The sequence below is a fragment of the Anopheles maculipalpis genome, chromosome 2RL, assembly GCF_943734695.1.
Source record: "Anopheles maculipalpis chromosome 2RL, idAnoMacuDA_375_x, whole genome shotgun sequence".
NCBI lineage: Eukaryota > Metazoa > Arthropoda > Insecta > Diptera > Culicidae > Anopheles > Anopheles maculipalpis.
Window position 1 is genome coordinate 35,794,414 of NC_064871.1, and position 14,173 is coordinate 35,808,586.

At 43.4% G+C, this 14,173-nt stretch overlaps 1 protein-coding gene across 2 annotated transcripts; it reads right to left on the bottom strand.

Moving 5' to 3' along the window:
* Positions 1–853: 853 nt before the first annotated feature.
* On the bottom strand, positions 854–2,690 carry LOC126557557 (histidine-rich glycoprotein-like). Of its 2 annotated transcripts, XM_050213368.1 has the most exons (2): positions 1,378–2,690; positions 854–1,263 (listed from the first exon to the last, which is right to left on the bottom strand). In XM_050213368.1, exons 1-2 carry the CDS (start codon positions 2,609–2,611, stop codon positions 896–898), a joined length of 1,602 nt encoding a protein of 533 aa, XP_050069325.1. In that variant the 5' UTR covers positions 2,612–2,690; the 3' UTR covers positions 854–895. The 2 variants fall into 2 exon arrangements, with proteins under 2 accessions (XP_050069325.1, XP_050069324.1); XM_050213367.1 differs by having other exon boundaries at positions 854–2,690.
* Between the last annotated feature and the right edge of the window lie 11,483 nt (positions 2,691–14,173).

Consider the following 14,173-nt stretch of genomic DNA (forward strand, 5'->3'; position numbering starts at 1 on the left):
AGCGGTCATATTTTTTCGACAGGATCCACCGGACGGAAATGTGATTGTATTAAAAACATATCTTTTGGGTCATTTGCAAACGATAAGGTTTTTTTGGAAGGTTCGTACCGTTTGTGGGAATTGCTGGCGATAGGGATGGTTGGGTGTTAAATGTTCATGAATTGGCTTAAGCAAGATAAAGCTATGATTTTATGTGATAAGTACCATTGGAATGGTTGGTGCTAGCTGATCCAGAGTATTCAAATTGGTGTTTTGTAATCGTCTTGCCTTACAGAAATCAAGGTTTATGCATCAATTGTTTAAGGAGAAATATAATTTAACCTTTTTCATGCGATGATACACATAATGATTAACTGTCATCACTGTCCGTTGGATAAATGATAATGATCACCTTTAAAAGACGCGCTCCCATTTGTAACAGCTGGACTTGTTTGGTAAATGTTTGAACGCGTTAATGTACAGAAGGCGTTTGCCTAAAAATCTGACATTTTTCGCTTACTTCTTACTTAATTAATGCTTGCGTCTATGATTAATGACATGTCAACTGTGATCCGAAAAGTTTGATAATATATTACCCAGCAGATGAAGGACTCCTCCAGTCAAAACCATATGTGTACTTTGAATGTGTTCCCGTAGTAGAAACGGACACAAATAACGATGAACAAAATCTTAACAGCCATTATTGTGATATGAATAGGATTAAAGGATAATTTGCATCTGAGAATAAGCCTGCGCTGTAGATCAGCAATCCTGTCAATATTTGAGGTGAAATGAGAGAGCAACATGTCAATCTACTAAAAGCAATCCAATTTCTCAAACACTCTACGCAACAACTGCAATTAAAAATCAATCGAAGCGTTAATGTTGCGATTACTTTATTACAGACTGCTATCACTTATTCCGTTTTCTCCTCCTTCTGTTCTGGTTCCGGAGCGGCAAAGCGGAATGACAGCTCCGACGCAGCTTCGTGTCCACCGTATCCACCGTGATGTCCGTAGCCATGATGGTCGTGCACTGGCTGGCAAGGAACCTTGGAGACTGATGGGGCACAACCAACGAGCAGGTTCGCTCCACACTTCACTGGGGCTGCGTGCCCACCGTATCCACCGTGCGCTGGTTGATGGTGAGCGGCGGGGGCCGGGTAAGAAGCGGATCGGTAGTGCATCTTCTTGTGCTCGTATCCGCCATGATGTCCATGAGCTTCGTGTCCGTAACCATGCCCGGCGTGGGCCTCATGCCCATGTCCATGTCCGTATCCGTGAACTTCGTGGCCATGTCCGTATCCCTTGTGTTCGTGTCCGTGGGCCTTATGCTCGTGTCCGTATCCTTTGTGCTCGTGTCCACCATGTCCGTAGCCCTTATGCTCGTGTCCATAACCCTTGTGCTCGTGTCCATAACCCTTGTGCTCGTGTCCGTATCCCTTGTGCTCGTGTCCTCCGTGTCCGTAGCCCTTATGCTCATGTCCCTTGTGCTCGTGTCCGTAACCCTTGTGCTCGTGTCCACCGTGTCCGTATCCCTTATGCTCATGGCTGTAACCCTTGTGCTCGTGGCCATATCCCTTATGTTCGTGTCCACCATGTCCGTAGCCCTTTTGCTCGTGTCCATAACCCTTGTGTTCGTGTCCGTATCCCTTGTGCTCGTGTCCACCATGTCCGTATCCCTTATGCTCATGACCTCCATGTTCATAACCCTTGTGCTCATGACCTCCGTGTCCGTATCCACCATGCTCCATATGGCCACCATGTCCCTTCGCCTCATGATGTCCATAGCCGCCGTGTCCCTTTGCCTCATGATGTCCATAGCCGCCGCCGTGTCCCTTCGCCTCATGATGTCCGTATCCACCATGACCCTTCATCTCGTGGTGACCGTAACCGCCGTGTCCTTTCGCCTCATGATGTCCATAGCCGCCACCGTGTCCCTTCGCCTCATGATGTCCATAGCCGCCGCCATGTCCCTTCATCTCGTGATGACCGTATCCACCATGACCCTTCATCTCGTGGTGACCGTAACCGCCATGGCCCTTCATCTCATGATGACCGTATCCACCATGACCCTTCATCTCGTGGTGACCGTAACCGCCATGGCCCTTCATCTCGTGATGACCGTAACCGCCATGTCCCTTCATCTCGTGCTGTCCGTAGCCATGGCCTCCGTGATGGCCACCATGTCCTCCGTACGAACGCTCGAACGCCACCGCACTGTCCACTGCGCTGCTCTCAGCGTCCTGATCCTGATCGCACACCGTCCGCATAACGCCATCATCTCCTAAGAGTTCGGTACATGCAACTGATCGCTTCGAGCGAGAACTAACACTCAATTCACTACCTTCGACAGCCTCACCATCGGCCGCATCCTCCTGCACGTAGTTGCTCACTTGCTCCGCCGCATCCACCACGGCCGCTTCCTTCTCTTCTGCAACAGCCGCCGCGTCAGCTTGTGCATTCGTGGCATCTACACCGTCCGTCGGCTTAAGCTCCATCACTGGTCGCAGCTCTTTCTTGCTTGGCTCCGCATTGCTAGGTAACTGTTCTGCTTCCACGGGTGCGGCGACTGCTAATTGCAGCGCAGAAAACACTACACCAAACACCAACAATACCGTGACAAACTTCATCCTGCTGCACTACTGTTGCTCGGTTTGCTCCGAATGACGGCACACCGATCCCGAACCACAAACTCAACTAGCCGGCGATCAGCGATCGGTACTGTATTTTATTGACAGTCGATCGGTTTCGGAACCGTTTGTGCGGTCAGCGAAATTTGCAAAAATGAAAACATCTTTTTACCTGTCGATCGATTGGGCAGCAACATTTAGTGCGCTGAACCAGTCCATTGGTTTTCCTTATTGCAAGCATCATCAAATTAATGGGAAAGTATGTAGGGCACATTTGTTTTGGGTTTCCGGGCACTGCACAACGACAAAACCATTTTTCTAACTAAGGTGTTTTCTGTGCCGCAACAAGGAATGTTTCGCAAACTAAGGAGGTTAAGTTGGCAACACAGAATTGTATCACGTTTGATATATTTGTTTCCAAACTGTTAAGTTATAGTGTTAAAAAGAAATTGGAAACAAACTTATATTTTTGGGAAAATACATCGAATAATATGCACATAAAGGTTAATATTGAGGTTATAAGAGGGGATAATTACGCATCCTAAGGAAAGGTTGTAAAAAGTCTTATCCAATCGAGAATGTCGAATGATGTGAATAACTTTACCGCTTCATCGACTAACAATTTCGGAGAATTAATTATCGCTTGCATCATAACAATAACAATATTTTGTTTATATGTATGCTGCTATAAGTGGCTTTTCTTTCATTGGAAAAGGGATTCTATAAGATTAATTGACTAATTTCGTAAAGTATAGCACTTTTTCCATGCAATGTTAATACTCAATTGTATCTACTGTTCATTAGCCACAGCTTCGTCTGAACGTTCCAAATGTAACAAATTATGCATCGAGCACGCTGGTATGCATTGTGTTTGATTTATTTCCATTGGCATAGCCATTAGCGTTTCTTTCCTAATTCTGATTATTCTCAATTGTATGCACACCATTTTAACGTGAAAGCTTACGTTGAAAAGTTTCCTTTTAATTATACTAAATGCATGCGATTTAATTGATATTATTAAATATTATTTTCATCAGCTATAATATATAATGCTGATAATCATCAAACCGAAAAAAAAATTCAATATGTTAATAAAATAAAAAATAAATCACCTATGCGCCTTACTCTACTCATATTACCACGCAAACCACATGCAAATGTAAACAGCTGCTCGTGCGGAAATGCAGCGACACACATTAATTCTTGAAAAAGTGCTGAGCATATTGCATTCAGTCATAAGAAATGATTGTTGATTGTAGTTGTAATGTGATCGCTCCGTTCTGGAAAGTCAAGAGTTGTGCGTTAGGAATGGTTCTGATGCAACTAGAACGAGTTTAAGTTTTGCTGACGTTTCCATTTTGCGTTTTTTTGTTGTTATTTTCTTTCAGAAGACTCACACCAATGTTTGTTTGTTTGGATACGGGCTGGCAAACGAGTTCATCGACGGCCATAGACCCCAAACCGTAGTTGTCGTTATGATTTTGTTGGTTATACTAGTAGGAAATGGGCTATTGTTTGCTATGCTGGGAAGTAAGTTTTGCGAAGAAAAACATTTATTTTGAGTGTGTGAGACAGTGAATAAATTACATGAAACATTGAGCATAATTAACGATCACTTGGAAGCTTTAATAGATCATCATGCGCTACTATAAGTGTTCATTAATGCAACACTTGTAGCCTGAGAGGTTGTGCCTGTGGTTGTGGCTATATTTTTTCATGCTTTTTTTTCCAATCATGAATATGCCTTTGTCATCGTCTAGCAATTTACTACCCATTACAATTTCATAAAATATGAAGCATTAAAACTTGCGTGCAAAGCGGCGAGCAGGTTTTATCCCAATAAAGCACATTGCTGACTTGAAGTAAAGTTGTTGTGTTTCGTAAATGGAAAGCACCATACCATGGACGCGTCCGTTGCCATAATGTTTGAAAAAAGTTTCCCCTTAAGCAAAACCAATCCTTCCCCCAACAAATGTGCACGAACGTTGAAACTATAAACAACTAGAAGCTATAGGCGAAGCTCATATGTTTTCCACGTTAGGTAATCTCCACCTTTTCCCGTAATTGAAGGAAGTGGCAGGAGCAATTTTCAACTACAACCACCCAAAAACAGCGACGAGCGTTGGTTTCATCTGTTTTCAGCGAAAACCCCAATAGCCCCACAATACTTAACAAGGTCCAGTGCAGCGTTTTAAGCACCTGCTTGCTAGTGCTCGTTCGTGTTATTTAATGGCGTACACGAAGCTAGCGCCACTAATCGATTCTAGCTTTTGAAACTGGGAGGACCAAACGATTATCGTGTCCCACTGCCATGGAACATATATGTATGTACATGTTATATGTGGGTGAAAAAAGAGCTGAAAAAATGACACTTATGTCTCCGTTGGTGTGGTAGTGATGCTCCAGCTGGGGATATCTCGAAGCTCGAAGCTGGACCAAAAAAATTTTATTGTTGCATTGCTGTATCTATGTTGCTCATGAAGGTATGGAATTATTTCCTCTCTCTTGATTTTTCTGAAGACACAGAAATTATTTCTTTTGACCAGCACGCCAAACAAATTGTTTAAATGCATAGAGCATTTGTTTTTTTTAATAAAAAAATTGATAAAATATAAAACCCTGAGCAAACGAGAAGAGTAACGTGAAGTTCAGAGACTAAGTTTTCTCACAAGTAAACGTAACCTTGAACAATTCTGCAAACCCATCGGATCAATTTCGTTCGCCCATTCGTTCGCGTACGAAGCTTACCGACACACATCCCGCTGCTCGCCAATGTTCGGTTGCCTTGGTACCAGCGCCGCTTTTCGTAAGAACTGTTTCCGAAACTCATTAGCAGTAAATTTTACAGCCAACATATTGATTTCCCAGGTGTGCCAGCGAACGTAGGCCTGAAAGTTATGCTACCCACGAGCGCACCCGCGAGTTTCGAGATAGACTCACTGGAACCCGAAAGGCGGATGGAATCGTCAATTTCTTGCAAATGTTGGTACTTGTGAGGTGATTTCCGATCCATTCCAGAGGCAAATGCTGGCGCTGATAGCTTTTGAGCGAAGTTAGTGAAATCTTGGCTATATATATAAACATATCAAATGTTACGAAAGCGGTACGAGTAACCACTTATGTACCAAACCACTTCATAGAAGTGCTGAAAACTAGGAAAGCAAACGAAACATACGCAATAGGCTTTCCCTATCAGCATAATCTTTAGGTTACTTAAATATGCAATACGATTTAGTCGTAAATTTTTCAATTGCCAATATCATTTCTCTGGCTCAATATCTCTCACGCATATCCGTACCATCCTTTTTTTCTTCTTCGCAGCATATTAGGTTATTATGCCGCCTTAAACGGCAACCCCAAATACCCAATCACAAAAGCACAACCCAGGCAGACGATGGCTCTAGCTTCTTCTGCCGTCCGAAAGCGCACACACTAATGCCACCTAATCCAATTTTTCATTTTAGGATGGAAGGAAAATGCAAAACTGCTAAAGCCTCACATGACCTCAAGCCCTTGCTGGCCACTGGTTCGCCGATGGATCATTCCGCTGGCTGCAATGTTTACACGCGATCACCAAGAGCCTGGGAAGGATTCGATTATCCGAAGAGCAAAAATTGGACGGGCGGATGGGAAGGATTGTTTTCTACAATCCGCATAGAACCAATTCCGGAACTGGGCAAGCGTATACCGGGCACGAAGTTGACAGTCCCACGGTTCGGTATGCGTATGGAATTATAAGCGTTCCTATCAGCAAAAAAAAAGCATGGCTGAAGCAAACGGAGGAAAAAAAACAACCTGCGAACCTGTTTGAAGATATGTCGTCCGGTGGAAATGCTTCTTGTGTATATGTGTGTGTTTGTGTTTTTTTTTTCCTTTGGCTACGTGTTGTATGTGGACTTAAGATGATGGGTGCTGGAAGGAAAGAAGGGTGGCACAGGCAGGAAGCACCGACTTGAATCGAATAGCATTGCGATACGAGGAACCATGGGTGTATAAGCTTCAAAACCACAATCTTCTCATGCCACGGCAAGATACCGCAGCGTGCCAGTGCCGTTTTTCGGTATTTGATTTCTGCACACAAGAGGCTGGTGGTCTTTCCTGCTGTTCGTTGGCTGGTAGGAGGAATTTGAAAAGAATGAGAAGAAAAAAAAAAAAGCATCTTACGATGCGATAATCCGAAATTGCTTTCCTCCTATTTTGGTTTGCATTCGAACAGAATTGATACATTCGGTTGGTAGTTTCTTTTTTTCGTTTCGTTTTGGTTGCAAGTTGTTTTCAGCAATAGTTTTTCGCTGGTCTTTTCCATGCAAAAACTGCAAATAAAAAATTCATCAGCAGGAGTTGCGGGATTAAATTGTTTTTTCTTGTAGAGACACTTCAAGCTTCAAGCAAACTACGTTTTTTTCCTTGAAGATTTCATTTTTTTAAATAAATATTTGTCTGGTTTTCCTTGTAAGCCGTTTTTGCATGCGATTTAAAACTAGTTGTCTAATTGACATACTTGCTAACAGAAAAATCAAATGACAAATGATGCCGATTGTCGTAGGTTTCAATAATTACTTACAATTTTTATTCCATTATAACTTAATTAGTGAAATATTAAATTTTCCAACTTTGTCCAGAGTAATGTGATCCTTAGCTTCTAATCACTACCAAGCCATAAGCCAGTCATAAGCCATTCACTGCAACATTTCATTGGTTTCCTTAAAACCTCTGCTCATTGCCCTTTCATCCCTGTTTTGTCTGCATAATTCACGGACGTGTGCCAAGCAGCACACAGCCCACCCTATCTTCACGTACAATGAATTTGAAACTTCATTGATTTGCTACAGCCGAAAGCCACCAAAAACCCCACTTACATCGTTTTCTTTATGCAGCAAGAGGCCTCACAAATATTTTCCACCAAATCCCTAATGCTGGAGTTTGTGGTTGAAGAAAAAAAGAAGCACGCAGAGGTTTTAAAGTAGCGAGTAGCTTTTCGTATTTTATGATTGCGCAGAAACACATTCGTGTTGCCTCCGGTACATCTCAGCCCTTTATGGTAGTTTTTTGTTGCTGTGTGTTGTTGTATCTTTTTTTACATTTTACAAAGTTGAGCAGTTTCCATGTGTAACCGGGGTTGGACCCATATTAAAATGAACATTTCATACGCCACTGTTGGTCGTATTGAGAGGACTGTATGTTGTATCCAATGCGATCGTATTTTTCGTTTATTGCCAGGGAATTAGCGGCCAGCCTCGTGGAGTTCAAGGTCTGCTGGCTAAAATCGATTGCGGGTTTGGGAAAGGAAGAAGTGACCGTTTGAAACATTTTTTTAAACAGATGGGTTATTAAAAATATAATTTACGTACTTTGAATGTAATTATATTAAATGTACATTATTGTTAGCATAAAGTTTGGAAGCAATCTTATAAAATTAACACCCCATTCTGTAGATGCTTGCTGCTTACACGTCCTTATTTTTGCAGCAAAGCAGACGATTGGCTAGACTAACAGTCAAACACCGCAGCCTCTCTTGCGTCTTCAAGCAGTGGCAATGGGTAATGAAGTTAATACGGCTGCCCGTTCACGTCATGTGTCCGGAAACAGCGTGGTATCTATTTTATAAATGAATCATCCGACGTACACATTCACCCGAAACGCTATGCATGCATCAAGAAGCAGCACTAACCTAATTTTCCTTCTGTAGCAACAGCTCGAGCACGAGCACTTCGTAGCGAGCAAGACCAAACACAATACACCCGTAAACATTATCTGCTTGCAAAACACGAAAGCGTACGACAACAAAAGCGGCCTCAGACGCGAAACATCGTGCAGAACAGGAAGACGAACGAGGCGACCGGATAGACGTCAACGTAAAACGACAGGTTGATACTATCACTCACTTTGTCTGTCTATTACTGGTCACGTTACACCCGAGCACAGCACAATAAGCATCGCCTTTATCCAGATGCGACCGGTCTGACAGATGGGGGTGGGAAGGGGTCCCATCGGGAAGGACAACGAAGGCACCAAGCGGGAATGCCACTCTGCCATGCTGGGGCACAAATGCAACACAGGTACGGATCCCGGGGAACTGTGCGTGACCTTAGCGATTGCAACCCCGGACCGTTCCGGTAGCTACTTTTCAAGTGATCCTTCGAGACAACGCGCATCGTTGTTCATCGAAAGATGGAGCCGAACAGGAGCCGGAGGGCAGCCGGAGCGGCATTGGTAATGGAGCACCACATCGACCGGGACGGAATCGTGCGGCACGCTAGGGTGAATTAATGTAGTGCTTATAAATTATTGATTCAATTATATGCGTTCATCTGAAGGGAGGTGTTCGAAATCGTGCGATCAATAGTCAAATGCTGCAATTGGTCATTCTGTATTAAACAGGAAGGATTATACAAACAAGAATGCAACTGGATTGGTTCATAATGACGGTAATGATGAGAATGATTAAGAGCTAAGAGAATTGATAGGATATAGACGAACGTTAGATGTTGATGTTTGCTTGAAGAGTCATCTTCCTGCACAATGTAGTTGTTTTTGGAGCTGGATAACACTTCTTTTTGGTATGAATATGTATTGGATGATCTATGATTTTTCTTCTTTTGTTCTTTGGTTCAATAACCTTAGTTTACCAAGCAAAAGGTCGATGGAAGTCTGGCTTACCAGTTCAGAATTTAATTATCAGTCCTGCCCTGTGGAAATGGGTGTCAGTACCAGTTTGGCCACCGGACCGCACCACTGACCGCCCTACGTTTTACGTTAATATTTGCCTGTTTCCTGTTGCGTCATCAAACAACATAACAATAAAGTAAAATTTTCAATATTCCCTTCATCAAATACTGCTTGCTCTTGTCTAGCGCCAAACTGCAGTCTTAGACAATTGGCAGACGACGGCGTTATATCTGTTGCAAGCAGAGACGCCGATGAAATACAACTGGCTTTACAAACCACTCTGGATACTTCTTTCCGAGAATTCTGAAAACCTTGGTATCAAGTTCTCTGCTACGAAAACTGAGATGGTAGTCTTTTCTCCTTTTAGCGACACGGAAAAAAACAGGGAGAAAAGGCTATATGATCCGAAAATTGATGTCTTTTTATATGGTGAAAAGATATCAACATCCGACAATTTTCGATACCTTAGTGTATGGTTTAATTCAAGGCTAAACTGGAGTACTCATTTCACCCGTCTGGTGCAAAAATGCAGTAAGAGAATCAACTTTCTAAGGACAGTCACAGGATTCTGGTGGGGCGCACATCCATCAGACGTCCTGAGACTGTATAAGACAACGGTACTATCCGTATTGGAATATGGAAGCATATGCTTCCATTGGGCATCCAATACGTTGATACTCAAGCTTGAAAGGCTACAGTACCGCTGTCTTAGACTCGCACTAGGGAGCATGAAATCCACACACAACATGTCCCTAGAAGTGATGACCGGAGTGATGCCGCTCAAACTGCGCTTTGAAATGCTGTCGCTTCGCCTTCTAGTCCGTTGTTCAGTATCAAATCCCTTGATAATAGAAAATTTTGAATCGCTTCTAGAGACAGGTTCTAAGAGTAAAATCCTCAAGATTTATGAAGATTTTGTTGCCCTACAAGTGCATGCTAGCGCTCCACAGGCATTAAATCGTGCTGCCCTTCCTGAGAACTACAGTTCCATTTTAACAACAGATTCCTCGATGCGCGAGGAAATTAAGACCATACCGAATGATCTTCGCCCGAGGGTAGTTCCGGGCATTTTCATGAATAAGTATGGTCATTTAGACCAAATAAGCCAGTACTACACTGATGGATCATCCTCTGAGGAGGGCACTGGCTTCGGTGTTTTTAGCGAGTCCACCGAGGCATTTATCTAATTGAGGCAGCCATGTAGTGTTTATACCGCAGAGCTAGCCGCAATCTTGTACGCACTATCGATGATAGCAGCGAGACCTTCGGACCAGTACTTCATCTTCACTGATAGCCTTAGTGCTATTGAAGCTCTGAGATCTCCGAAGGCTGTTAAGAGTCAGGATTTCCTCACCATAAAAATCATTGAACTGCTTGGCTCAATGTTCGATAAGGCGTATAAGATCTCGCTAATCAGGGTCCCTTCTCATTGTGGAATTCCCGGCAATGAAAAGGCAGACTCACTGACCAAAATAGGTGTCAAAGAAGGCGCTTTTTACGACCGACCGATCTCGGCCCAGGAGTTCCTTCGTTTCCCACAGCAACTTTTCCTGTCTCGCTGGCAGAGCAAGTGGGAGGCGGATGAACTCGGGCGTTTCCTTTACTCGATCTCTCCGCAAGTGTCCCTGCGGCCTTGGTTCAATGGGCTCTCTGTAGACCGGGCGTTCATACGAATGATGTCTCGACTGATGTCGAATCATTTTGCGTTGAATGCTCATCTGCAGCGTATAACTCTGGCTCAGACAAAAGTATGTGGCTGCGGTAACGGATTCCACGATGTGGATCACCTTCTGTGGTCCTGCGTGGAATTTGAAACCGCAAGACCCTCCTTGATGAGCGCAGTCGAGAATATCGGCAAAAGAACGGGTACAGAAATAAGAGAAGTGTTGGCTACCAGTGACCTCCCCTACATGAGGATCATTTACCGATTCGCCAGAGACAACGGTCTTGTCCTATGATTCCACATCCCAAGTATCCTTTCAATCCTTATTCGTATTCCCCTATTCCTTTTTTGTTAAGTGTTGTGTTGTCTATGTTTTAAGTGTATTTTTTGTAGTGCCACGGGTGATCCGATGACTCGGCAACAGCATTCGAGGGCGATTCCAACACTGCCGTAAAAGGGAGGCAGGCGTTGTCCACAGTACAGTGTTCTCTAGGCCAGCCCAGCTTTGACAAACCAAATTTGACGAGTTCAGTCTCGAGTGTAATTAAGTCGCTTTCGCTGCTGCGTGATGGAGCTTGCCGATCATCCTTAGATTGGACGCTGACGAGATTGAGCTTGGAATGTCATTGCTGGACTGCACTGGAGAGCACGGTACTCAGACAAATAAATGTTCGTGCTGCCTTAACAATGTTTTTTTGTTTGTTGCAGTCCAGACTGTAGCAAAATGGTCAACAATGGATCGGCCACAACACCACAATAGCCGGAACTCGGATGTAACCAACCACCATCAAAACAATAGCCACAACAATAGTCCAGGACCATTAAAACTCACAACATCCACCCGGGGTATGCCCGGGATAAGGCAAAGAATAAGGAGGAAATGTCTTATCAATATGTGAAAATCTACTCAACACAACGGTGTTGACAATACGGCACTGGACCGTAATGTGCAAATGTAAGTAAATAAATAAATAAATACTGCTTGTTTTTGGTAAGTTTAACCGCTGGAGTTCACTAGCTATATAGGTTGCTTTTCAATAGGTTCAAGAAATATTTTGTTTTAATGAGTTTCGCTTCTTGTTATTCCTAGCATAATTTACAGTTTCTTCAAGATAACTTTTACATTTACTAAACATTGATTACCCGCAAACTTCGCACGGATCATCAAGCATTCATCATTGAACGAGACGGGTACGCAACAAAACTACTTCCAACAGAAATGAACCACACACACACACCCAATCGTGTGATCACCGCTGGCGCGCAGTGTGACACTCCAGTGCTTCGGCAAAGTTTGAACCATTGACGAAGATTTCGATAATGACACGATGATCACGGCGCTAAAGCATGGGCATCGTTCGAGTTCGCCCGGATGTAGGCACGCGCGGCACATTTGCATAAGATTAGATCGGCCCTGCACATTATCATTATCGTGCTTGTGTAGCATAAATGAATTGATTACGTTGTGACAATATTGGACAGATAAAGTGGAATGATTAATGCTTCCGATAGGGTTGCGTGTGTCCCGGCGCGTGTTGAGAGAGAGAGAGGGAGAGAGTTCCCCGCAGAGCGCCGAGCGTCACAAAAGGCGTTCGAATTGTGGCCTGCCCTAGCAGCACACCGTATCGCACACACACACACACATACGTGAGCCCACTGCATACTGCATCGTGTGCTGCATTTGTCATGCAGTGCCCGCTGGGAACCATTGTGCCTGTCGGGGCCGTGATCCGTGTGCGAAAGTTTTCTGCACCGGCCGATCGATCCGGCGCTGAACGCAATGTTGACAATCGAGAGTGCTTACTCGATGCAAAAGGATTCTCATTTTCACATTCCAGCTCAGTGCAGCTGGCTGTATTGCATTGCTCAGCGTTACGCGCTTGCTTTGGGTGCGGGATGACAACGGAAGCGTAATAGAAATTGTAAGCCCAAACATCACAGACGGTATGGAATAGTGGGGCGAGGGTCTTATTCAATAAAGCGAAATAGGAATGTGTTTGATGTGCTTTCTGCACATAGTGCTGAAATTGTGTTAGACCGGGGTTTTGCGAAAACAAAACTATCCCGGACTGCCTATTGATGATGCTGTTTGAAATGGAACATCAATGTGCAACGTGCGAGGGAAGCGTTTGCGTTAGTGGGAAATAATTTAAATGTGAATTATTTTTTATTTGTAAATATTGGATTAGTGCGATTCCGAACAAACCAATCAATAGTTTGTGGGAGTGCATTGGAATTACATGAAGTTTTTGTACCTAACAACAACAAAAAGTCCATGTTCTGTTCGTTGAACTGGGCAAGAATTGAACGAGAGCTTGAAATTAACACGAATCAATTGCTAAATAAATATAAAATGAATACTTTCCGATTTCCCTAAAAACAAATGAGTCTAATTATTAAGTTTTTAGAATTTTAGAATGTTTGTAGAAATGTCCAAAAACGTTAACGATTTTCGTTCTCAAAATTCCTTCAAATCCAAGAAGTAACAGCAGTTCGCAAGAGAAAATGTTTACCTTTTGCTTCGATTACGTTTATCTTCTAGTACAAGTCGCCGTTGCTACCGCACAGCAAAGATGATAACACCAGCGGCGAACCAGTGCCAGCATTCTGCTGAACAGGCATATAATTGTGTTTGCCGTTTTTGTTTCCCCCAAAACTGCCCACCTCAATACCGTCCGAACGCGCTCCTTTACCTGAAACGACACAAAAATGGGCGTAAGAAACATTTAACGAAGAGTTATTAAAAGTTGAATTAAAATCAAATACACTGATTTCGATCGGTGTTGGTCGGGTCGTTTTGTATTTCCACCCTACGGTACGGCACGTACTGTTTGAGTAAGTTATTAAAATATGAACCAGCACGGAACAGGGGGCGAATAAAGGGCGAACAAAAGACTAGAAAGAAAAGAAGAGCAAAAAAGTATAACTGTCAGCAAAATGTGCAAGATATAGCCACACACACACAAAAAAAAAAAGGATGCTCCTTTTGGCTAGCTAGGAGATGGTTGGTCTGAAAATACCAAAAATCAGCAAAATGGATGAACCGTTTCGATCCGCGGGGCGTTTAAGGGACAAACTATAACGCCACACGGATCAGGTCTCAAACAAACAATCGAGAGTATAGGGTGGCAAAAGGGGGAAGAAGAAAAATGTTTTGTTTTTGGTACTGTAGGTTTTTGTGTTGTTTTTTTTTGTTGCTGGAAAACCATAACAAAACCCCCGAGAAGGCA